Source organism: Oratosquilla oratoria, chromosome 23 (assembly GCF_046742065.1).
Source record: "Oratosquilla oratoria isolate Oo_2021 chromosome 23, ASM4674206v1, whole genome shotgun sequence".
NCBI classification, from domain to species: Eukaryota; Metazoa; Arthropoda; class Malacostraca; order Stomatopoda; family Squillidae; genus Oratosquilla; species Oratosquilla oratoria.
The window spans coordinates 22445154-22469780 of NC_134799.1; the positions used below are offsets into that span (position 1 = coordinate 22445154).

A 24627-nucleotide genomic window follows, 5' to 3' on the forward strand; every position below is an offset into this window, starting at 1 on the left:
TTCGTTTTTTTGTAGTGTGTAAACAATCTAAAATAATGTATCAAACAAGTATAGAGAACAATTAATTTTATTTGGTAGTAACATGTGACCAAAATTAACCTTTTCACTGCCACACTAGGGCCAAGATGAAAAAATATATGTATTACGTTGTAGAAATCTTTGTTCACAAAGCTTGTGTTGTTTAGGAGGCATAGTAAGAACGTAATACAGTTTTATATGTAGGAGCACAGTGCAAAACTATTGAATGCGTCACGTATACTACTCTTGCTCTTTTGAGTGCCAAAAGACAGCATTGCAGAACCAACATGTACACAGGTAAGCACCAAAGATCTACCAATATGAAAATTTCCTCAGAGATATTCCGGTTCAAATTAACTATCCCAAAACTATGCCATCATCCACATATATTGGCTGTTATCAGAAATAATTAGAGAATCAAGACTATTTTCAAAAGACGATGAAAAAATTCTCAACATCGTTGAATATCGTCTATTTCTCTTTCGGACGCTTGGGTTGGTACACAACTCATGACGTCATCGGAATTAATACCAAGAGGTGGCGCTGCACGATGTGTTCTAGGATGCAAATTAACAGACGACGAACATATATTTTCATTAAAAGTCCCTCATATAGTACTTTTGGGGTAATATATTTGTTTTAAACATTGTTCTCGTAGAAGCAACAATATTACAAAAGAGAAAATGCAAAGTTGTACCTAGGCTTGGTGGTTACTTTTCATTAAGGCAAAGTATCATAAGGGCAAAGATACGGGATTTCACGAAACAGTTCCAACCCCGTATACTACCACTAGGTAAACACAAATACAGGCGCGCGCGCACACACACACACACACACACACACACACACGGCTTGTAGGTGAAGTAGTACCGCGCTCAACTATTCACTGATCTGAGTTCGAGTACCCGCCCAAGTCTGAAAAGCATCATAACACTACAAGCTGGCACCCCAGCTTTGATGGGCAAGGAATAGTATGTGTACCTACCTAGTTGTATCTTACAGGAAGGGGAGCTATGCTCGTGGTACCCCGTCTTTGTATCTCGGTGTCAAGTTTGCTCTTAAATTCGTATATGGTTTTGCACACACTTGTTTTGTCCAGTTTGTTCCAGATGTCTACCCCTCTGTGTGGAAAACTTTTTTTGTCTTTCTTTTTTTGTCTCTTAACTAGTTTTTTACGTTCTCTTGTGTTTCTCTTGTCCCATTTTAGTAAGTCTTCTCTGCCAAGGACTTCCGTGCTTTTCATGATTCTGTAGATGGTCAGTAGGTCACCTCTCTTCTTTCCAAAATCGGTAATTTCAATTTAGTCAGTCTCTCCTCATCTGACAGGTTTGAAAATGCTGGGGTCATTTTCGTGGTTGCTCTCTAGATTCTTTCTTTCTTTATCTATTTTTTTTTTTTCTGTGACAATAGTGGCGCAGCATACTCCAGTCTGGGCCTTATTAGTGTGACATATTTTTTTTTTAACAATTTCTTCATCTATTGATCTTAGTAAGTTGTAGGATTCTCTAACAATTTTGTTTATTTGATCATCAGTGGACAAGTCATTTGAGATAATTACTCCCAGGTCTTTTTCATATCCCGCTTTCTTCACTTCCCTTGTTTCAATTGTATATTGTCCTTTTTTTTTCCGAACTCCATTATGCTACATTTCTTAATGTTGGTCTACTTCCCACTTCTGACTCCACTTCCAAACCTTGATTAGGTCTCTGTAGTGATTCACAATCCGTTTCGGTTTTCACTTTCCTTGACAATCTAACATCGTCTGCAAAGAATCTCATGTATTATTCCACATCTTCATCCATGTCATTCACATAGATAGCGAACATTATTGGAGCCAATACTGATCCCTGTGGAACTCCACTAATCACCTCCTCCCAACCTGAACACTCTTCTCTACCATGCCAGAAATCCTCCATTCAGTTTAGTAGATTACCTTGTATCTCTCCTATGTTTTCCAATCTTTTAAATTATTTTTGTGTGGTATTTTGTCGAAGGCTTTTTTGTAAGTTTAGGAAAGCATTGTATTATATTTATTAGTCTTGAGTAGAAACAGATTAAATTTGTAGCACATTATCTTCCCTGTCTGAATCCAAATTGTCTCGAGTTTATTATTTTGTTTTCTCCCAGGTGTTTTATCCACTTATTCTTGATCATTTTTTCACAAATTTTGGTTACAGTCAGGGAGACCGGTCTGTAACTTCTGGGTTCTTCTTTGTTTCCTCCTTTATATATTGGTGCAGTGTTAGCATTTTTCCAATCCTTTGGTATTTTGCCTTCTTTGAGTGAGCAACGTATTATGTTGTATATTTTTCCATTAGTTCTTCTTCACATTTTTTAGTATCCAATTTGCAATTCCGTCCGGGTCCTGCGATTTCCTAACGTCAAGATTCGTTAATTGATCCATTATTTCTTTTTGTGTTATTTCTATTTCCCTCATGGGGGAGATCGCACTTCATTTCCTTCGTCCTAATGTTGTACTTTTTCTCTAGTGAAAACCGACTTGAAGTGATTGTTCATGACTTCAGCCATTTCTAGATATTCTGTGTATTTTGTATTCCTGTGGCATAGTCTCACCATTTACTGTTTATTTTTTAGTTTATCATTCACATATCTAGAATAGTTTGGGTTGACCTTTACATTTTTCTATGTCTTTCTCGTAGTTTCTTTTTTCTCTCTGCACACTTTTACATGTTTATTTCTATATATATTTGCCATTTTCCAGATTTTTTTTATCTTTTCTCCATCTTTTCCAAGCTTTATCTCTTCTGTCTTTCGTTTCACTGCATCTTCTGTTGAACCAGCACTTAATGTACACCTTCTCTTTTTTCTGTCCTGGTACGTATTCATTCACTCCTTCATTATAGATTTCCATCAAGATCGTCCATTTCTCTTCCACTTTTGTCTCTTCAATGTAGATTTGTTTCCCAATTTACATTTTGAAAAGATTTCTTAAGCTTTCCAAAGTCCATTTTGTTGTACACCAATCTTCCTTTTCTGTATTTGTCATTTCTCTCCATATATATTTCTTCCTTTAGTTCAACCTCTGATAGCATGTGGTCACTCTTTCCAAATGGTGTCTTGTATTCAATTTTATCCACAATTTCAGGTTCTGTTGTAAATATCAAATCCAGTCTCGATGGTTCTTCATTACTTCTGTATATGGTATTTTCTTTTACCGATTGTGTCATTGTATGTTATATGGTCATGTCAAGTAATATATTTCCCCATAGATCCTCTCCGCCTTTAACTGTCATCTCTTTCCAACATATTTCTTTGCAGTTAAAATCTCCCATAAGTACCAGGTTACCTCCATCCCTTAGTATCTCATTTATTGAATGCTTTTTATCATCTAACAATTTTAATGATCGCCCTCTTTCCAAGAGCCCGTTTTTGGGGGCACATAAATCACCACAAACTTTCTACTTTTCATGTCGCTGTCTTCAACTTTTATCATGATCATTTCCACACTGTTTTTACCCTCAGTAACCTTCGTCACATTTAAGTTTTTCTTGGCCAAGAACATGATTCCTCCGCCCTGTTTCTCGTTTCTGTTTTTGTTCCAATAATTATATAACCCATGACCAACACTATTAGATGGTAGTGGACCCCTTAATTTTTCTCCACAATTCCTATTATGTCTGGCTTTTCATCTGACAGGTAATAATTTAGTTCATTCTATCCTGAGATTAATCAGTCTATGTTAATATAGGCCACTTTAATTTTTCTTCCTTCTCCATCCTGTTTTCTGTTTGTGTGTGTGTGTGTGTGTGTGTGTGTGTGTGTGTGTGTGTGTGTGTGTGTGTGTGTGTGTGTGTGTGTGTGTGTGTGTGTGTGTGTGCGCGCGCGCGCGTGTGTGTAAGATGACAGTATTAACCACAGATCGGGCCATACATGTGAGCTCTTGAGCTTTCGTCTGGGAGGGCAATAACTTTCGATCACGAATCCAACACGGGATCCAAGAGCGTGGTGAATTATGCACACATACACACACATATGCACACAAAAACATACACGTTCATACACACACACACACACACACACACACACACATGTGGAAGGTTGTGATCCACACTTTGGAGGCGATGTGAGTAGAGGAGCAAGTAAAGTCTGGTTCTACGGATTTACTCTAGTAAATCGCAGCCAGTTGTCTTGTGCAGAGCCAGTTGTGACCTGCTCTGAGAGGCAAGGCAACTGACACGAAGGCTGTGACGATTGCCACTACATCAGATTTTGTCGCACAGTATATATTTACGTGACAGAAGTAGGTATTTACATGGTTGAGTGATACACTCAATATCAAACAAAATATATATACAATTATGGGTGCCGGTCTAGTATGTGATCTACATGCAATCGTGATCTACAGCAACTTAAATCTAGAGTAGTTTGAAATCTACATTCAAAATATTGTTATAAATTTGCAATTATGATTAGAGGAATGAGTTTAACATTAAAAAAAGATAAACTTATTTTATTTCATAGTAGAGGACTTACCTCATGAAATCATACCCAGGACAGAACACCTGAACCGAAAATCTTCAACCATAGCTTGTCTCGAGCTACACGTGTATCAGAAAATGCCTTTGGCATACTGGCTGCTAAATTTAGGATTTTTCAGTCACCAATCAACTCCAACCCAGAGAACGTGAAGAAACACGAACCTCTGTGTAGGTTTATATGCTAAACCAACTGGACGAGAGATATTAACATGGGTTTGATCATATACGGAAAACCTCTTTAGCACTCCCGCTTGCCAGGACTTCCTACTACATGTGAACTAATATATATAGGCTAGATCACAAGCTATCCCATATCGGCATATACAGGGTGGTCCGAATGTCTTATTACCCCTACCAATAGAGGTACACGTATTACAGTAATACAAAATACATGTCCTAGATTCAGTTTATTTACTGTAAGAACAACAAAACAAAATAAGAACACTGGAACAAAATATTCCCATCGCAGTATTGTCATCCTCGGAGAAGCTGGTTTGCCGAATCTTTCAGTGAAGTCATGTCGCACAGCCCCCATGCTCTTGCCTGAATGCCCATACACTTACACGCAGCCTGAATCCAGGACATGTATTTTGTATTACTGTAATACTTGTACCTTTATTGGTAGGGGTAACAAGACATTCGGACCACCCTGTAGATCACATGCTATACCAGAATTATGCATGTAGATCACATACTAGACTGGCACCTAATTATGATACATAGAAGGACATGGCATATTTTAATGATATCTGGTGAAAAATAAGATATAAGGATAATTCCTTCTGTGGACGTACGCTTCTTAACGGACGTATCGTTGCGCGGACCATGTGTCCTAAGAGGTCAAGATCAGGTCGGTCTAATTCCATTGTTCAGTGGGACTCCTGTCAGGTTCTGATTAGACCTGACGCTCAATAGCCGATTGGTGCTGCTGCTGCAACGTCGTATGACTTGATATCTATCTTCTTGTAGTGTGACGTCCTGTGACGTGTAGTTGTGACGTCCTGTGACATGTAGTATATCTTCTTCCAACACACACACACATATATACATACATACATACAATACACACGCACTGAATGGTCCCCAGTGCAGATATTAATCTTTTTTCAACCACATTAACTTTTTACTTTTAATTCACTTCTTATCAGTTTCCGTATGTCTCAGGCGAGCGCATTGTCACTCGCGTTTGTGATGACATGGAATTAAAAGTAAAAAGTTAATGTGGTTGAAAAAAGACATACATATATATATATATATATATGTATATATATATATATATATATGTGTGTGTGTGTGTGTGTGTGTGTGTGTGTGTGTGTGTGTGTGTGTGTGTGTACATGCATACATATATACATACACACATACATATCATCACAAACATACATACAATACATGCATACATTCATACATACTCGTACATATATACATACATGCATACATACATACATACAACTGTACATACATACATACGTGTATACATACATATATGCATACATACATACATACACACATACCATCTCAAATTCACATATATATACATACATACATACATACATACATACATACACACATACATACATACACACAAGCCATCACAAACGTGCATGCAGTCGCGAAGCTGCTATACTCCAACACTCACAAGAATACAGAATAGGGTAAAGGTCCGAGGCGGAGTGTGTAGCTCTTCCCAGTCAAGTTTAGACCGTCGCTGGAACATCAACATGAGACGCTCACTCCTGCTCTCAGGTATTGTCATCATCTTGCTCTCGTTAGCCACAGCACAGACACACGTTATTATTTACCGAACCTAACATTGCTTACATCTACATCCCAGCATACAAGCTAATTTTATTTTACAGATGTATAGCAGCCTTTAAAAACGCAATTCACTTGCAATCGCCCATAGAAAAGTATGTATATCTATAACCTGCACAACCCTAGTGCCTCCTTCATCTTTATGAAAGCACCATACTAGCATTACTCGTCTCACCGGTCATAGTTCTAATGACTGCACAATCATTAGCCCGTGTATCGTTCGAATGCGCAAATACTGTTGTTATTGCAGTGGACCTGAAAATTTTAATATAAAATTGCGGTCTCAGTTCAAGGGAAAAGAATGTAGAGGTTGTATATGCATAGGGACGACAGGACTTTGAAGGATGACTATATGCGTATGCGTTATGTTCTCTGTAAACAGTCAGTACACTATATTCTACTCTGTGCAAACGAAAAGTTTGTTGCTGATTTTTTAATACGTTTTTGCAGTATAGTATATTTGTTTTCCAGTTAATGGTATTTTGTATACCGAGAAATAGTTCAAAATGTCGCCAACAAAAACTGTGCCTTTCGAAGAGTGAAAATCCATGGAATGGTGAAATACTTTCGACCACAACTCTTCTATAGTCTCATCTAACTCCTTGCCTCCCAACTCCGAAATTAAACTAGTAGATAAAACCCTCCTTGTCCAACATATAATATGTCTTGGTATACGCTGATTGTCAAGTATGACTTTTATTCATAAGTAAAAAAAAAAAAAAAACCTATATCCTTTGGCTAATGAGGGTAATAGTGAAAGTAAAGTAAATTAAAAATCACGGTGATTGAAATAGCTTGGTGGTGACCGAAGTAAAAGGGTGAGGTTAATCTAATTGTCTAAAACCCCCTTGGCTACGAGGGTGGTGGCAAGAAGATCAATAACATAGCGTGGCAGAAGCCAGAGTGAAATGAAGTGTCATTAGGTCCAGAAAAGGTGTACTGAGGTAGGTTTACCTATAAGGCGATGGTTCTCACCTTTTCCCGTTAAGTGCCCCCAGAGTTATGTGACCGTCACCCCGATCCCTTCATTATTCTGACTCCGAGTACAGAATGTTAATATATCAAGACTAACTCAGTATAATTAGATCTTGCGATGGATATCATAAAAAAAATCAAATTACAATGATTTTATCAAGAAGATGCATTAACATCACAAGCAATTTACAGTGATACTACACGTGTGGGAATGAAAATGTAGTTACTTTATTGCCAACCAGTAACTTCAGCCATCTAAGTAGCCCTGGAAAACTTCCTGGGAAGGCCAGATTGAGAACCACTGCTGTAAGAGGGTACCACTTAAATGAGCAAAATAGCTTTGTGGTAATCAAACTAAAATGAAAACTGCTACCTGCCATGGAAGGGGATCAATGTGCTGTATCCAGCTTCACGAATTAAGAAGAAAACATACCTGAGTTACTAGTAGATAATACTGTAAAAAAAATACTCTGTAACACTTCCATTGTCGAGTTTACTCGTCTACAAGACCAACAGTATCAATAAAAGCAACAATGAGAGCAACAGCAACATTCCAGGGACTATAAGGATGAGTTCATTTACTTAACCTATTTTTACATTTAGTAGCTCTAACTTGTCCAGAGGAAAGCCAAACCGACCGTTTTGTCTTCAATTCATAACAACACTAACTCTGCCTCATCTGCCGACCTCGATCGCGACCCGACGCTCACCTACGTCGTGTTGGCCAATTCAGCAGACGATGCGTGGGACAGGTTGGAGGGTTAAGGAGACGAACTTCCAGCGAAACTCTGGGGTCACGAAATCATACGATCTGAAGATTCGCCGCTTTAGGTTAGATTTCGTTCAGTTCCATTCAACAAAACTGGACACTATAACCCTTCTGTTGACAATTTCTTCACTAAAAACAATGAAAATTGCTTGGCGTCGGCCGGAATACCAGCTGGAAAAAGTCACACCAGATCGAAGGAGTTACTAGAGAGCCTCTTAACCCGTCGGTTTGGTGACGTTTCCCAAATAGAATAAAACCCACGTGCGCTAACCAGAATAAAATCCGAAGTGAAAGAGTCAATTGAATCTTATTCCCTTTATTATGGCAACGCTTCTGTTACGCTAAATGAAATCGCTTGGCACGGGAGACAACAGAAACTTGTACAGTGTGCTGCCGCGCAGCCGTGGTAAAGTAGTAAAGGGAAACTTTTAATGGGTGTCAGACGACTCCATTCAGCCAAGGGCCTTAGATACCCATCCACGCCAATTCTATGAGGTCCAGGATTTTCCGGGGGAGCCACGGAGGCGAAGAAAATAGCCTGGCGGCAGCCAGAACAAAAGAAACAGTGTCACAATGCCACCCGGCATGGGAAGAGTTGGTTGAGATAGGCTGTGAATTTAGCCAGTCGGGTTAACGACACAGGTCACTTGTATCTCCATTAATACCCTGTGCTTTGGTGGTTTTCGTGCACGAGACTCACGACGTTAGACGATAACGAGGGTCGTGCGCGAACCACTGAGACGCCTGGCTGCATACGTGTTGTGTAGGTGCAAAAATGTTCTTCCGTTGATAAAGAAAAAAAGAAAAAAAAAAGAAAAGAAAAAACTTTATGTTACTTTACGAACACATCGTCTTTCTCGCCGACGGCATTAAAAATAGCTTATTCGATTGTGAATATCTTTTGTATTAGTGTCAAAATTAAACTTCGTGTGCATAGTATATATACATACATATATATATATATATTTATATATATATATATATATATATATATGTGTGTGTGTGTGTGTGTGTGTGTGTGTGTGTGTGTGTGTGTGTGTGTGTGTGTGTGTGTGTGTGTGTGTGTGTGTGTGTGTGTGTGTGTGTGTGTGTGTGTGTGTGTGTGTGTTTACCTAGTTGTATTTTACGGGAAGAGAGCTATGCTCGTAGTGACCCGCTTTTGTATCTTTCCATATCTAGTTTGTTCTTAAAGTCATGTATGGTTTTAGCACTCACTGTTCCCTCATTCAGTTTGTTCCAGATATCCATCACTCTGTGTGGGAAGCTGTTCTTTTTCATATCTCCTCTATAACTGTCCTTCTTAAGTTTCTTCTCGTGTCCTCTTCTTTTTCTTCTGTCCCACTTTAGTAAGTCATCTCTATCAAGAATTTCCATCCCTTTCATAATTCTGTAGATGGTTAGCAAATCACCTCTTTCTCTTTTATGTTCCAGGGTTGGTAGATTTAGTTTATCCAATCTTTGTTCGTGTATGTGTGTGTGTGTGTGTGTGTGTGTGTGTGTGTGTGTGTGTGTGTGTGTGTGTGTGTGTGTGTGTGTGTGTGTGTGTATTCACCTTGGTCTTGGTCTTTAGATCACGTGTTGGACTCGTGATTGACAGCTATTTCCCTCCTGGAAGAGAGCTTAGAACTCGTATGACCGATCTATGGGTAATCCTATGACCTTGCACACACACATACCCAACTCCCAGCCCACAAGAGTTGGAGTAACGACTCGAAGCGCAGCGATACTGAAATGATTTCAGCCCTGGGCAGGATTCGAACCCGGGCAGCCGTAGTGCCAGTCGAGGACTCTACCAACCACGCCACCGAGTGTGCGTGTGTGTGTGTGTGTGTGTGTGTGTGTGTGTGTGTGTGTGTGTGTGTGTGTGTGTGTGTGTGTGTGTGTGTGTGTGCGTGTGTGTGTGTATTTTATCTAGTTGTATTAACCTAGTTGTATTTTGCGGGAAGGGGAGCTATGCTCGTGGTGACCCGCCTTTGTATCTCGCAGTGTCTAGTTTGCTTTTAAACTCATGAATGGTTTTTGCACATACTATTTCATTGTCCAGTTTGTTCCAAGTGTCCACTACTCTATGTGAAAAACTGTTTTTCTTCAGTTCTCTTCTGTAGCTATGTTTCTTGATTTTCTTTCCATGCCCTCTTGTGCTCCTCTTGTCCCAGTTTAGTAAGTCCTCTCTATCGAGTATCTCTGTGCCTTTCATGATTCTGTAGATGGTCAGTAGGTCACCTCTGTGTGTTTGTGTATTTACCTAGTTGTATTTACCTAGTTGTATTTTGCGGGAAGGGGAGCTATGCTCGTGTTGTCCCGCCATTGTATCTCTCAGTGTCTAGTTTGCTTTTAGACTCGTGAATGGTTTTTGCGCTTACTATTTCATTATCCAGTTTGTTCCAAGTGTCTAAAACTCTATGTGGAAAACTGTTTTTCTTCAGTTCTCTTCTATAGCTATGTTTTCTTAATTTCCTTCCATGTCCTCTTGTGTTTCTCTTGTCCCAGTTTAGTCATTCTTCTCTATCAAGTATCTCTGTGCCTTTCATGATTCTGTAGATGGTCAGTAGGTCTCCTCTCTCTCTTCTTTCCTCCAGTGTCGGTAGCTCCAGTTTAGCCAATCTCTCCTCGTATGATAGGTTTGCAAGTGCAGGTGCCATTTTTGTAGCTGCTCTTTGGATTCTTTCTATTTTCTTTATGTTCTTTTGGTACTGGGGGACCACAATGTCGCCGCATACTCTAGTCTAGGCCTTATCAATGTAACCAATTTTTTTTTTATCATGTCTTCGTCCAGGTAAGCAAAAGCCACTTTTATTGATCTTAGCAAGTTGTAAGTCTCCCCGACAATTTTGTTAATCTGTGTATCATAGGACAAGTCGTTTGTGATAATAACTCCCAAGTCTTTTTCGGATCCTACTTTCTTTACTTCCTTGGTTCCAATTGTATATTTTCTTGATATTCTGTTTTTGCTTTTTCCAAACTCCATTATGCTACACATCTTAGTATTAAAATCCCCTTCCCATTTCTGACTCCAGTTCCATACCCTATTCAGATCTTCTTGCAGTGCTTCACAGTCCTTATCAGTTTCTACTTTCCTTAACAGTTTGGCGTCATCAGCAAATAAGCTCATGTAACAGTTCACGCCCTCGTCCATATCATTCATATAGATAGCAAACATTATTGGAGCCGTGTGTGTGTGTGTGTGTGTGTGTGTGGACCATAGATATTATCTCAGGATTGTTCATTGCAAAACAAATTGTTAGCAGTTATCCTCCCCCTCCCCCTGACCCGGCCTCACGTCATCCTCAGGTCACCAGAGAGTGAAAATAGTAGTATTCACTCCTTCCTTAGTTACTTTTCTTTTGTAAGAAGTTGCTGTTTAAATATAGCATCCTCCTCCCACTTTGTACTACTGAAGAAGATTGCAGTTAACAGTCTAAATATATAGACTCGCGTATTCAGCTTTCTTTTTTTCCAACTGTGGTGTTAGTTGTAATTTACAAATTTGTTTATATATATATATATATATATATATATATATATATATATATATATATATATATATATATATATATATATATATATATATATATATATATATATATATATATATATATATATATATATATATATATATATATATATATTATCATTACCAGTAATTTCCGAGAGTCACCTCTTGGCTCGAACCAAGGCCTCGCTCGACGTCAGGCCAATGTTTTACTGACTAAGGTACTGGAGGAACAAAAGTCTCCAATTTGGAGTTTATTAAATCACAAAGAATCTAGGTAGATTACTAACTGCCGTCTTTACCTAACTTTTCACAGAGACCCGAGCTAAACTCGTAACCAGTGTGGACGTGGTACAAAACCTTGATAGGCTTTCGTCGTTGTATAGACCTGAGGTGAATCGCCAATGATGGCGTATATCATTACCAACATTTACCCGACAGTCACCTCGGGGCTTGAACCGACGCCTCGCTCGACGCCAGGCCAATGCTTTACCGACTGACACACACACACACACACACACACACACACACACACACACACACACACACACACACACACACACACACACACACACACACACACACACACACACACACACACACACACACTTATATATATATATATATATATATATATATATATATATATATATATACATATATATATATATATATATATATATGGTGGGATGAGGAAGCAAAGAAGGGTGTAGAAGAGAAGAAGCAGGCTTTCATAGATTGGCTACAAATAAGGACGAGGGAACTGTATGAGAGGTACAAAGTAAACAGAAAAGAAGTTAAGCATAAGATAAAGGAAGCAAAGAGGAAAGCAGATGTGAAATGGGGTGAGAGTATGTCAGAAATTTTTGAAAGTAATAAAAAGATGTTTTGGAAAGAAATTAAAAGAGGAAGAGGAGGTGAATCAAGTAGAGAAGAAAAGGTAAAAGGTGCAGATGGAGAGATGATAATGGAAGAGAAGGCAGTGAGAGGAAGGTGGGCAGAGTATTTTAGGGAGTTGTTAAATGTGAAAGAGGATAGGGAGGGAAAGGTAGTTGCAGTGGGAAGCGCTAAGAAAATGACAGTGATGAGTGAGGAAAATGGAGGAGAAATAGGGAAAGATGAAGTGAAAGCAGCTGTTAAGATGATGAGAGCAGGTAAGGCACCTGGGTTGGATGGATGCCATGCAGAATGTCTGAAGAAAGGAGGTACAGTTATGGTGGAATGGCTGGTGAGGTTAGCTAATGTTTGTTTAAGAGAGGGTAGAATGCCGTAGGACTAAAGGAGTGCCTGCATCGTTCCGCTTTACAAGGAAAAGGGGGACAAGTGTGAGTGTAGTAGTTTCAGAGGGATCAGCTTGTTGAGTGTAGTTGGGAAGGCTTATGGGAGGGTCTTGATTGAGAGGATTAGGAGAGGAACAGGGGGAGTAATTGGTGAGGAACAGTGTGGTTTTAGGACAGGTAGGGATTGTGTAGATCAGATATTTGTGGTAAGACAGATATGTCAGAAAGCTATTGGAAAAGGTAAGGATGTTTTTGGGCCTTTATGGATTTGGAAAAAACTTACGAATGGATAGACAGGAAGGCACTGTGGAAGGTACAGCATATACAGTATATGGGATAGGAGGAAAGCTGTTAAGAGCAGTCAAGAGTTTTTATGAGAGTAGTAGAGCTTGTGTTAGGATTAGAAATGGAGAGAGTGAATGGTTCGAGGTAAAAATGGGACTTCGTCAGGGATGTGTTATGTCGTCCTGGCTGTTCAATGTATACATGGATGTGGTGGTGCGAGAGGTGAATGCAAGGGTAGTGAGTAGGGGTTGGAGATGGGTAAAGAAAAAGGAGAAAAGTGGGAAATAAGCAGGATCAGAGGAGGGATTGAAGAAGTTAGTGACAGAATTTGAGGTGTGTGAAAGAAGGAAGTTGAAGATAAATGTGGGCAAAAGTAAGGTGATGAGATGTACAAGGTGAGAGAGTGGCAGCAGGCTGGAAGTGAGTATTAAGAGAGAGAGACTGGAGGAAGTGATAGTTTTAGATACTTGGGTGCGAATGTGGCAGGAAAGGGATGAGTGAGGGTGGAGGTAGAATGTAGATTGAGAGAAGCGAGTAAATGCTTTGGTGGATTAAAAAGTGTACTGAAAAATAGACATCTGGGAATGGATGCTAAGAGGAGGTTATATGAAGGATTGATTGTGCCGACAGCACTGTATGGGGCAGAAACATGGAACATAAGAGAGGAAGAGAGAAGGAGTTTGAATGTGTTTAAGATGAAATGTCTGAGAAGTATGATAGGGGTTACTAGGCTAGATAGAGTGAGAAATGAGGAGGTGAGGAGGAGAACAGGGGTGGAAAGGGAGCTGGGAGATAGGGTTGATGAAAGATTATTAAGATGGTTTGGACACATGAAAAGAATGAGTGAAGAAAGATTCGTAAAAGAGTTGTGGAATGAGTGAATATGAGGGGGCGTCTTAGGATGAGATGGATGGATGGAGTAAAAGTGGCATTACAAAAGAGAGGAATGTCTGTTGAGGAAGGATGCAAGGTGAAAGAAGATAGGGGTGAATGGAGAAGGGTTGTGTATAGATGATGCTGTGATGCATGAGGGGGAGTGGGTAGGGGATGGGGGGGGGGTGAGGAAGTATGTATGAGAAATTTGACGCAGCCCGAGGGGATTTCCCCCCGTCTTCTCCTTTTCTGCACGAGGGTACGGAGAGGGGGGAGTCGCCGAATTAATGAAGCGGCCTTGCTGTGGATGTGCTGTGTCTTGCGACACTGCTTCTGACCCAGGGCAGTGGACAGGATGCAGGGATGACCCGTCAGCCAGGAGCTGCCAAGATAAGAAGGAGGGAGGGGGTGGAGGGGAGTGGAATATGTAGGGGATGGAATGGGTGGGAGTGGTTTCTATGCCTTTTTCATTTTGGATACCACCCGTGTAAGGTGGAAAAAGCCTTTGGTATATGTATGTATATATTGTTGAGACATTCTGACAGGTTGACGTAAGCGGAGTAGGAAACACAGGAGTCTTAGTCTTGAATTAATTCCTGACTAGTTTCGCATACCTGCAAAACTAGTCGGGAATAAAATCAAGACTAAGACTCCTGTGTTTCCTACTCCGCTTACGTATGTATAATATATATATATATATACAGATATATATATATATATATATATATATATATATATATATATATATATGTGTGTGTGTGTGTGTGTGTGTGTATGTATATATATATATATATATATATATATATATATATGTGTGTGTGTGTGTGTGTGTGTGTGTGTGTATGTGTGTGTGTGTGTGTGTGTGTGTGTGTGTGTGTGTGTGTGTGTGTGTGTGTGTTTGTGCGTGTGTGTGTCTGTGTCTGTGTATGTATATATATATATATATATGTATATATATATATGAATATACATATATGTATATATATATACGTGTGTGTATGTTTGTGTGTGTGTGTGTGTGTTTGTTTACCTAGTTGTATTATGCGGGAAGGAAGCTTTGCTCGTGGTGACCCGTCTTTGTATCTTTCAGCATCAAGTTTTTTTCTTAAAATTTTGAATGGTGTTTGCACACACTGTTTCTTTGTCTAATTTGTTCCAGGTGTCTATCACTCTGTGTGGGAAGCTTTTTTTCAGATCTCTTCTGTAATTATCTTTTTTGAGATTCTTTTCGTGTCCTCTTGTTTTTCCATTGTCCCATTTCAATGAATTATTCTTATCTAAGATTTCCATTCCTTTCATAATTCTATAGATAGTAGGTCTCCTCTTTCCTTTCTTTCTTTGTTCCAGAGTTGGTAATTCAAATTTGGACAGTCTTTTTTCATATGTCATTTTGGAAAGAGTTGGTGCCAGTTTTGTTGTTGCTCTTTCTATTCTTTATATATATATATATATATATATGTATATGTATGTAAATATATATATATATATATATATATATATATATATATCTATATTTTTTTTTTTTTTTTTTTTTTTTTTTTTTTTTTTTTTTTTTTTTTTTTTTTGTACTGGGTGTCCATAGTGTTGCTGCGTACTCGAGTTTTGGTCTTATTAGTGTAGTTATTTTTTCTTATAATTTCCTCATCCAAATAGACAAATGCCACTTTATTGACCTCAATATCAATAAATTGTAGGTTTCTCCGACTATTTTATTAATATGTTTGTCCGGTGTCTTTTCTTTGCTGATCATCACTCCAAGGTCTTTTTCCGAGTTTACTTTTTTGACCTCTTCTTCACCAATTTTATAATCTCCTGATATTCTGTTTTTACTTTTACCAAATTCAATTATACTACATTTCTTGATATTGAATTTCACTTCCCACTTTTGAGTCCATTTCCAGATCTTGTCCAAGACTTGTTGTAATGAGTTGCAATCCTCTTCCGTTCTTACTTTCTTTAGTATTTTTGCGTCGTCTGCAAAGAAATTCATATAACACTCTATTCCTTCATCCATGTCATTTATGTATATGCCAAACATGATCGAGGGCAGTACTGATCCCTGCGGGACACCATTTATCATTTCTTCCCAATTTGAGAATTTATCTCTAATTATTACTCTCATTTTCCTCCCAGTCAGGAAGTCTTTCATCCATTCCAATATTTTCCTCTGATGCCACCTATTGACTATTTTCCTTGTTAGTTTCTTGTGTGGTACCTTATCAAATGCCTTTTGTAGGTCCAGAAAGGCACAGTCTGCCCAACCATCTCTCTCTTGTATTACATCTATTAATCTCGAGTAGAAGCAGATCAAGTGTTGTACATGATCTTCCTTGTCTGAATCCAAATTGATTTGGATTCAGTATAGATTTTTTATCCAAATGTTTAACCCATCTATTTTAGATGACCTTTTCATAATTTTTTGCTACTGTGCTTGTCAGGGAGACCGGTCTGTAATTTGATGGATCTTCCTTGTTTCTTCCCTTATAAATCGGTATAATGTTTGCATTCTTCCAGTCCTGTGGCACCTTTCCTTCTTGAAGTGAGAATTTAATTATATCGTATATTTCATCTGTTAATTCCTCCATATATTCTTTCAGTATCCAATTTGCAATTCCGTCTGGACCATGTGATTTTTTTACATCAAGGGTTTTGATTTGGTCGTTGATTTCCTTCTGTGTTACAATTATTTCTTTCATTGAGGGGATATCCCTCTCTCTATTTCCTCACAGTTAGGTGAGTTTTCTATTGTGAATACTGATTTGAAGTGGTTGTTTATAATTTCAGCCATTTCCAGTTCTTCTGTATATTCGTATTTACCATGGCGCAGCTTTTATATTTCTTGTTTATTCTTCAAATTGCCATTTACATTCCTGTAAAACAGTTTGGATTTTCCCTTGCATTTTCTGTTATTTTTTCGTAGTTTCTCTTTTCCTCTCTGCGTATTTTTACACAATCATTTCTTAGTTTGATGTACATTTGCCATTTACTTGTTTTCTTGTATTTTTTCATTTCTTCCAAGCTTTGTCTCTTTTATCCTTAGCCTCGCTACATTTTTTGTTGCACCAGCTTTTTATGTATGTTCTTTCCTTTTTTGTTGTGGTACGTATTTATTCACTCCCTCATTATAAATTTCTTTTATTCTTTTTATATTCCATTTTCCTTCCATCCCTGTTTCTTCATTTAAGAATTTTTCCCAGTTCGCGTTGCGAAAGAATTTTTTGAGTTTCTCAAAATATGTTTTGTTATACATTAGTCTTCCTATTCTATGTTTTTCATTTCTGCTTTGGTCCATTTGCTCTTTCAACTCAAATTCTATTAGTACATGGTCACTCTTTCCTATCGGAGTTTTGTAATCAATTTTGTCTACAATTTCAGGCTCTGTCGTAAATATTAAATCCAGCCTTGATGGCTCCTCACTACCTCTGTATCTGGTATTTTCCCTTATCCACTGGGTCATTGTGTATTCGATGGTCATGTCGAGCAGGACGTTGCCCCAGAGTACCTCTCTACCCTTCACTGTGATTTCCTCCCAACATATTTCTTTTGAATTAAAGTCACCCATAATTATTATATTTCCTCTATCCATCAGTATATTAGTTAATTCGTATTTTGTATCTTCTAATATTTTGGAATGATCACTTTCTGTCCAGGACTGTGTTTTGGGGGGCACATACACCACTACAAATTTTCTACTCTTCATATATATTTCTTTCAACTTGTATCGTAATTGTATTTTGCGGGAAGGGGAGCTACGCTCGTGATGTCCCGCCTTTGTATCTCGCAATGTCTAGTTTGCTTTTAAATTAATGAATGTTTTTTGCGCACACTATTTCATTGTCCAGTTTGTTCCAAGTATCCACCACCCTATGTGGAATTTTTTTCTTCTTCAGATCTCTTCTGTAGTTATGTTTTCTTTTCTTTTCTTTCCATGTCTTCTTGTGCTTCTCTTGTCCCAGTTTAACAGGTCATCTCTATCGAGTATTTCTGTGCCCTTCATGATTCTGTAGATGATCAGTAGGTCACCTCTCTCTCTTCTTTGCTCCAAAGTCGCTAACTCCAGTTTAGCCAATCTCTCCTCATATGACAAGTTTGCAAGTGCAGGTGCCATTTTTGTGGCTACTCTCTGGATCCTTTCTATTTTCTTTATATTCTTTTTGGTACTGGGTAACCATAATGTCGCCGCATATTCTAGTCTAGGCCTTATCAGTGTGACCAATCATTTCTTTGTCCAAATATGTAAATGTCACTTTTATTGATCTTAGATTTTGTTTATCTGTTTATTATAGGACAAGTCGTTTGAGATAATTACACCCAAATCTTTTTCGGGTATCTCCTTGGTTCCAATTTTATATTGCCCTGATATTCTATTTTTGCTTTTCCAAACTCCATTATGCTACACTTGTTAATATTGAAGTCTACTTCCCATTTCTGACTCCAGTTCCATACCTTATTTAGGTCTTCCTGCAGTGATTCGCAATCCTTTTCAGTTTTTACTTTCCTTAACAGTTTGGCGTCGTCTGCAAAGAACCTCATGCAACATTTCACATCATCATCCATGTCATTCACATAAATAGCAAACATTATTGAAGCCAATACAGATCACTGCGGTACTCCACTGATCACATCTTTCCAACCTGAATATTTTTCTCTGAGCACTACTCTCATCTTTCTACCAATCAGGAAGTCCTCTATCCGTTTTAGTAGGTTCCCTTGTATCCCTCATATATGTTCCAGTTTTTTTTAAATAATTTTTGTGTGGTACTTTGTCAAAAACTTTTTGTAAGTCCAGGAAGGCACAATCAGCCCATCCATTCCTTTCTTGCACTATGTCTGTTAATCTTGAGTAGAAACATATAAAGTTTGTGGTACATGATCTTCCTTGTCTGAACCCAAATTGTCTTGGGTTTATTATATTGTTGTCTTCCAGGTGTTTTACCCATCTATTCTTGATTATTTTCTCACAAATTTTGACACTAGTGCTTGTTAGTGAGACTGGCCTGTAGTTGGTTCTTCCTTTATATATTGGTACAATGTTAGCATTTTTCTAGTATTTTGGTATTTTTCCTTCTTTAAGTGAGCAACTTATTATGTTATGTATTTTGTCCGTTAGTTCTTTGTATTCTTTTAGAATACAATTTGCAATTCCATCCGGGCCATGTGATTTCCTGACATCAAGACTTGATAGATGTTCCAATATTTCTTTTTGTGTTATTGTTATCTCGCTCATGGGGAGAGATCGCCTTTCATTACCTTCGTCCCAATATTGTGCTTTCTCTCTCGCGAAGACAGATTTGAAGTGATCATTCATGACTTCGGCCATTTCTAATTCTGTGTATTCTATATTCCCTTGGCGTAGTTTGACCATTTCCTGTTCGTCTTTAAGTTTACCATTCACGTATCGATAGAATAGCTTGGGTTGCTCTTTGCATTTATCTATAATATCTTTTTCATGGTTCCTTTTTTCCTCTCTTCTCACTTTAACATATTCATTTCTATATTTTATAAACTTGCCATTTTCCAGGTTTTTTATCTTTTCTCCATCTTTTCCAACCTCTGTCCCTTCTGTCTTTTGCCTCACTGCATCTTTTGTTGAACCAGCATTTAATGTACACACTCTCTAGCTTCTGTCTTGGTACGTGCTTATTCACTCCTTCATTGTAAATCCATCAAAATATCCCATTTCTCTTCCACTTTTGTCTCTTCCATGTAAATTTTTCCCCAGTTTGCATTCTGGAAGAATTTCTTTAGTTTTGTAAAGTCCGTTTTGTTGTACATCAATCTTCCTTTCCTATGCTTTTCATTTCTCTCTATGTATATTTCTTCCTTTAGTTCAGTCTCATTGAGTATATGGTCACTTTTTCCAATTGGTGTCTTGTATTGGATTTTATCTACAATTTCAGGTTCTGATGTAAATATTAAATCTAGTTTCGACGGTTTTTTCTGTATCTAGTGTTTTCACTGACCCACTGAGTCATTGTATATTCCATGGTCATGTCCAGTAGTACATTACCCTACAAGTTGTCTCCTCCTCTCACTGTCATGTTCTCCCAACAAATTTCTTTGCAATTGAAGTCCCCCATAATTACCAGATTACCCCCCCCCATTAGTATCTCATTTAGTGATTGCCTTGTACCTTCTAGCATTTTCGTATGCTCGTTCTCCTTCCAAGCGTTCATTTTTGGGGGGCACACAAGTCACCATAATTTTTTTACATTTCTTCGATACTTATCATGATCAGTTCTACATTACCTTTGCCCTTCGCAATTTTTGTCACATTCAAGTTTTTCTTGACCAAGAACATGATTCCTCCTACCTGTTTCTTATCTCTGTTTTTAATCCAGTAATTGTATAGTCCATGTCCAACATCGATGGATGGTATTTCACCTCTAAGTTTAGTCTCCACAATTCCCATTATGTCTGCTTTTTCTTCTAGCAGGTAATCATTAAGCTCATTCAGTCCTGAAATTAATCCGTCGATGTTGGTATAGGCCATTTTTAATTTTCTTCATTTTCCTTTTTTTTTTCTTTTTCTTTTTCTTTTTTTCCTGTCATTGGTTCGCCCATTCTGATGTACCATTTCCTCAGTTTCATGTCGATTACTCTCCAATAAAATTCCTTGCTTTCGGTCTCCGTTCTCTTCGCGTTTTTTTTTTTTCTTTTTTTTTTTTTTTTGCTTCATCTCTTAGTGTCTTTTCTTTTTCTATTATATCTTGTTGTACTTTTCACTCCTTGCCAAGTTACCTACTTTTTCAAATATGTCTTCTACTACCATTTGTGATCTTAGTTTTATCTTTAGGGGTCTATTTCTATCCTTAGAATAGTGACCAATACTATATGTATCGTCAACGTCTTTAGCTGTTTCTTGAGCTCCATCCTGAATTTCTTTTAGGGTGGCTATTGCTGTCTCTTTTTCTTCTTTTTCTCTCATGTACCTCGCCAGACCATGTTTTTCTTGTAGTCCATATACCACAATACATTTTTTCCTATCCACTGTGTGTCTGACCCAATATGCTTTTTCATTAATTACTTGGATAATTGTGTCTTTTGTATTTTCCCGCATTTGTTGTTGGACTATTTCTTTGAAAACAATTTCTTTATTTCCAATGTTTCCTTCCATTTCTTAATCTTTTGAATACTTTCCTCACCTAAGTTCTCTTTGATTTTTTCAGTCATTTTTTGTATTTATTGTTTACCTCTTTTTTAAAGTTTTCGCTATTGGTAGTATAATTAATTCTCTTCTTTTTGTTATCACTCTTCGGCTCTCTTATATAATTTTTCATTTCCTTAATCTCGTTTCTTAGATCCAAGTTAGTTTTCCTCAGGTCGGAAATTTCAATGTTTGCTTGCGCTAAGCAATCCATTAGTCCAACGATTTCGTTCCTTAAGTCCATAATTTCATTCTCCTACCGTATCCTATTTTTGCTCATTTCCGTCACTATCTTTAAGATTCGAATTAAACTCCTTCTTTCGTACTTACTGAATCCAGAAAAAGGATCGTTGTGATATTCCCGTGTGGTCGCTGGAGTGTCGTAAAGTTTGTTTACATTTGGGTTCTGCATGGCGTCACTAGATGGCTCTGATTCGCATTTGTCGTTCGAGTCAGACTTTTCGTTATCTTCCTTCATTTTTTGCTAATTATGTCTTAATACATTTAACTAGCACTGCAGAGATATAATTTCGGACACCCACGATTTCCCTCCATCCATACAATACAAACCAGGTTTCCTTTTTTGTTGTTTATCCTCTTCTTTGGGGCCCAGCGACGAATGTGTTGACGGTTCCGTGGTCGGCGTGTGCGTGCGTGCGTGCGTGTGTATTCACTTGGTCTTTGGATCACGTGTTGGACTCGTGATCGACAGCTATTTCCCTCCTGGAAGAGAGCTCAGAGCTCGTAGGTCCGATCTATGGGTAATGCTATGACCTTGCACACACACCCCCAACTCCCCACGAGAGTTGGAGTAACACCCCTCAACGCTGCGATACTGATATTATTTCAGCCCCGGGCGAGAGTCGAACCCGGACCTCCGTAGTGGCAGGCCAGAGCTCTAACCACAGCGCCATGAGAGGTGTGTGTGTGTGTGTGTGTGTGTGTGTGTGTGTGTGTGTGTGTGTGTGTGTGTGTGTGTGTGTGTGTGTGTGTGTGTGTGTGCAAGCCTTTCACTACAACGCGACGGAACGGCAGGCCACCCGAAACAGTCAACGAAGCAGGTGGCCGGCCGGCGCAGAGAAATGGACTGCGGAACTACGAGACGGAAACGCCGGCCGGCCAGCAGAAAGAACAGAGTACAAAAAACAACCGGCCGGCCGGCCGGCATAGAGGGCAGGACAATGGGAGGAAACCAGCAACAAAATACAACGAAACATCTGGCTGGTCGGCAGAGAAGAGTTAACGGCACGGCCGACCAGCCGGCATTTTTCTCTTGGCTGGATAAACCGTGTTTCGACAACAAAGAGGATTTTTTTTAGATGGAAGGAATCCCCATCCTTGAGAAAATCCTGCTAGTACTTTCCGTCTTCGCGTCCACTGGAAGGCTCTGACACCCGCTTTCTTCCCAGCCTCTTTCCCGAGGGTTTTTTTTTTTCCATTCGTGTATGGTTTGGATTCTTTCTCACCAAAAGAGGAAATTTCGAGAAACCCCCTACTCTCCGCCGGCACTTGATATAAAACTGGTGTATTCTTTGACTTTTTTATTTGTGTGTGTGTGTGTGTGTGTGTGTGTGTGTGTGTGTGTGTGTGTGTGTGTGTGTGTGTGTGTGTGTGTGTGTGTGTGTGTGTGTGTGTGTGTGTGTGTGTGTGTGTGTGTGTGTGTGTGTGTGTGTGTGTGTGTGTGTGTGTGTGTGAGAGAGAGAGAGAGAGAGAGAGAGAGAGAGAGAGATTTACCATTGTTTTGGATCTCGTGTTGGACTCGTGATCCACAACTATTTCCCTCCCGGAAGAGAGCTCAGAGTTCATGTATGACCGATCTATGGGTAGTACTGTCACCTTACACGCACACAAACCCCCAATTCTCCGCCCACGAGTGTTGGAGTAACGACTCGCAGCGCAGCGATACTGATATTTGTGTGTGTGTGTGTGTGTGTGTGTGTGTGTGTGTGTGTGTGTGTGTGTGTGTGTGTGTGTGTGTGTGTGTGTGTGTGTGTGTGTGTGTGTGTGTGTGTGTGTGTGTGTGTGTGTGTGTGTGTGTGTGTGTGTGTGTGTGTGTGTGTGTGTGTGTATTCACCTTGGTCTTTGGATCACGTGTTGGACTCGTGATTTCCCTCCCGGAAGAGAGCTCAGAGGTCGTAAGACCGATCTATGGGTAATACTGTGACCTTACACGCACACACACACCCAACTCCCCGCCCACGAGAGAGAGAGAGAGAGAGAGAGAGAGAGTGTGTGTGTGTGTGTGTGTGTGTGTGTGTGTGTGTGTGTGTGTGTGTGTGTGTGTGTGTGTGTGTGTGTGTGTGTGTGTGTGTGTGTGTGTGTGTGTGTGTGTGTGTGTGTGTGTGTGTGTGTGTGTGTGTGTGTGTGTGTGTGTGTGTGTGTGTGTGTGTGTGGGTGTGTGGGTGTGGGTGGGTGGGTGGTTGGGTGTGTGGGTGTGGGTGGGTGGGTGGGTGTGTGGGTGTGTGTGGGTGTATGTGTGTATGTATGTGTATGTATGTGTGTGTGTATGTGTGTGTGTGTGTATATGTGTGTGTGTATGTGAGTGTGTGTGTGTGTGTGTGTGTGTGTGTATGTGTGTGTGTGTGTGTGTGTGTGTGTGTGTGTGTGTGTGTGTGTGTGTGTGTGTGTGTGTGTGTAACAATAATGATGATGATAATGATAATAATAATAATAATAATAATAATAATAATAATAATAATAATAATAATAATAATAATAATAATGATAATAATAATAATGATAATAATAATAATAATAATAATAATAATAATAATAATAATAATAATAATAATAATAATAATAATAATAATAATAATAATAATAATAATAATAATAATAATAATAATAATAATAATATACGGTTTATTGGGTATAGCAACATTACTGCTGAAGATATACAGCCTACAGAATTATAAAATTATAAATCTATGACAGTGAAAAGATGTTGTTACAAGCATCAAAAAACAAAACAAAACAGTAAGCTAAGGAATAGCTGTGTTGCACAACATTGTTATTTCTTGTTATTGATTAAGTCCACAAATGTCGGTATGGGGCTCTTCCTATACCGGTCGGGGCTTATTCTGATCGGCTTGATGGTATTGTGGTGACGCACCTGTCGCCGTGGTAAAGGTACAGAAGGAGGTAGCAGGTCCCGGTGCCGAGGATTTTTCATTAGGGTGACCGTAAACGACCTCAGACGCTGAAGGTAACGGTCAGCAAGGGTTGGAAGTCCGAGTGTGGTGAGAGCGTGCCGATAGGTGGTGTATTAATTGCCAAGGATTGTGCGACAGGCTCGTTTCTACACATTCTCTAGGTGTCACTGTTGCGTGACTAAGTGAGGAGGCCCAGGAAGGTGACACATACATCACCTTGGGCAAAATGAAGGAAGTGTAGATGGTTTTGAGATCTTCAGCATGTGGAGGCTGCCCTGACGGTGTTAGCGGTGTTCTCCTTCCAAGTCAACTTATTGTCGA

The 24627-nt window shown here is 39.0% G+C and overlaps 1 protein-coding gene across 1 annotated transcript in view; it reads left to right on the top strand.

Moving 5' to 3' along the window:
* The first annotated feature begins 6218 nt into the window (after positions 1-6218).
* LOC143037744 (uncharacterized) overlaps positions 6219-24627 on the top strand; it is a 34658-nt gene continuing 16249 nt past the window's right edge. Inside the window, exon 1 of the mRNA XM_076206294.1 lies at positions 6219-6263. Within this exon, the coding sequence (XP_076062409.1) occupies positions 6239-6263 (25 nt within the window). The 5' untranslated portion in view covers positions 6219-6238. The remainder of the gene's footprint in view (positions 6264-24627) is intronic.